Genomic DNA, 1,462 nt, shown 5'->3' with positions numbered 1-1,462 from the left:
ACGCCCTAGGCAGTTCTCCCTGACTCGCAGACAGCTGGGGAGGGGTCGTCAAGCCCTTGGACATGGTCCATGCTGTCCCTGCTGTCCCTGCTGCCCCAGCCGGCCACCTTCGACGAGGCTGATTGATGACTGTCTGGCCCGACGGAATTGAGTATCCGCACCCGCTGATAGAGAAAATCGACCAGTTCATCAGACTTCACATCGTCCTTGTGGCTAGTCTTCTCCTCTCAGGCGCGTAGTGTGGCGTGATCCAGCTTATACGAGAGCAGGTAGATGAGTGGCAAATCCCTATATTCCACCGGTTCGCCCAGTTTGGCTAGGGCGCGAACATGACGTTGAAAATCGTCGACCAAACCGTGGATGCGTGTTGCACACTCCTGCTTCAATGCGGGCAACTTGTACAGCGCCTTGAAGAGTTGCTTCTTGAGGTATTTTCGGTTATCGTACCTCTTCAGAATAGCGTCCCAAGTTGTAGCGTAGCTATCGGCGGCGATATCGACCGATTCGAAGGGTTTCTTGGCGCTACTCTCGAGAGATTGGAGAAGGTATTGAAGCTTGGCGACTGTGGGAATATCGCCGTTCACGTGGATCATCGATGTAAACGTGTCCCGGAACGAAATCCAACGTGAAAAGTCCCCATTGAACTTCGGTAGGTCGATTTTTGGCAGATGGAGGTAGAAGTTTGCTTGATGTTGCTGTGGAGCGTGTATCGAATCGTTCAATGCCGACTGGTTAGGATCCCCGGCGCGCTTTGAGAGAAGGAAACCCTTTGCCTTGCAGTACCGTTGCTCGAATTCAACGCGTTCATCGATGTGCTCATCCAGAGCCTCTGGTGCATCCAGCTTCTCGATCACACTCTGACACTCCGCGAAGGTTTCGTTCACCTTGTCCAGTGAATCAATCCGCACACACAACTGGAAACTGTCGCGATCATGATCGTAATCACGGATGAACCGCTCAAGCGCATCAAAAACTTTTAACAGGCACTTGCGCTGAGCTATGCTAGGTACCAGCTGCTTTTCCTCATTAGCAGGCATCGCGAACGAAAGCGAACGGAAACGGCAGTTAAATCGAACGATCAAATCCTTCCCGACGCGAAACTAACCGTTTCAACGCGAAACCGAACCGGCGAGGGTGATACACAATCGAACGATTTGCTCCTTCCCGTCGCGGTGTAAAAACCCTTCGCGACGTTTAAGATTCGACGGAAGTGGATCGTTGTATATCGAATCGATCTCTCCTTCCCGTTGCGAACGAACCCACTTCTACGTATCGCAAATCGAGGGCGCGAACGGTTTTCCACTCGATTCGCGGCCGTCTCACCAAGCCACAATAGCAAATTAAGAAAAAAGCTACCCACTTTCTTATGTACTATAATTTTTTTTTTTTTTTTTTATGAATCTTATTTGCTAATCATTTAATACATACATTCATCTCTTAGACTAGGTGTTCCGTGTTTTCT

The 1,462-nt window shown here is 50.0% G+C and overlaps 1 protein-coding gene across 1 annotated transcript; it reads right to left on the bottom strand.

Moving 5' to 3' along the window:
- Nucleotides 1-227: 227 nt before the first annotated feature.
- Nucleotides 228-1,037, bottom strand: LOC134222736 (uncharacterized). The gene has a single exon (XM_062701899.1). The coding sequence runs from the start codon at nt 1,035-1,037 to the stop codon at nt 228-230; it is 810 nt and encodes a 269-aa protein (XP_062557883.1).
- Between the last annotated feature and the right edge of the window lie 425 nt (nt 1,038-1,462).

This window comes from Armigeres subalbatus, chromosome 3, assembly GCF_024139115.2.
Source record: "Armigeres subalbatus isolate Guangzhou_Male chromosome 3, GZ_Asu_2, whole genome shotgun sequence".
Taxonomy (NCBI): Eukaryota; Metazoa; Arthropoda; class Insecta; order Diptera; family Culicidae; genus Armigeres; species Armigeres subalbatus.
This window is presented reverse-complemented; position numbering and strand designations above follow the sequence as displayed.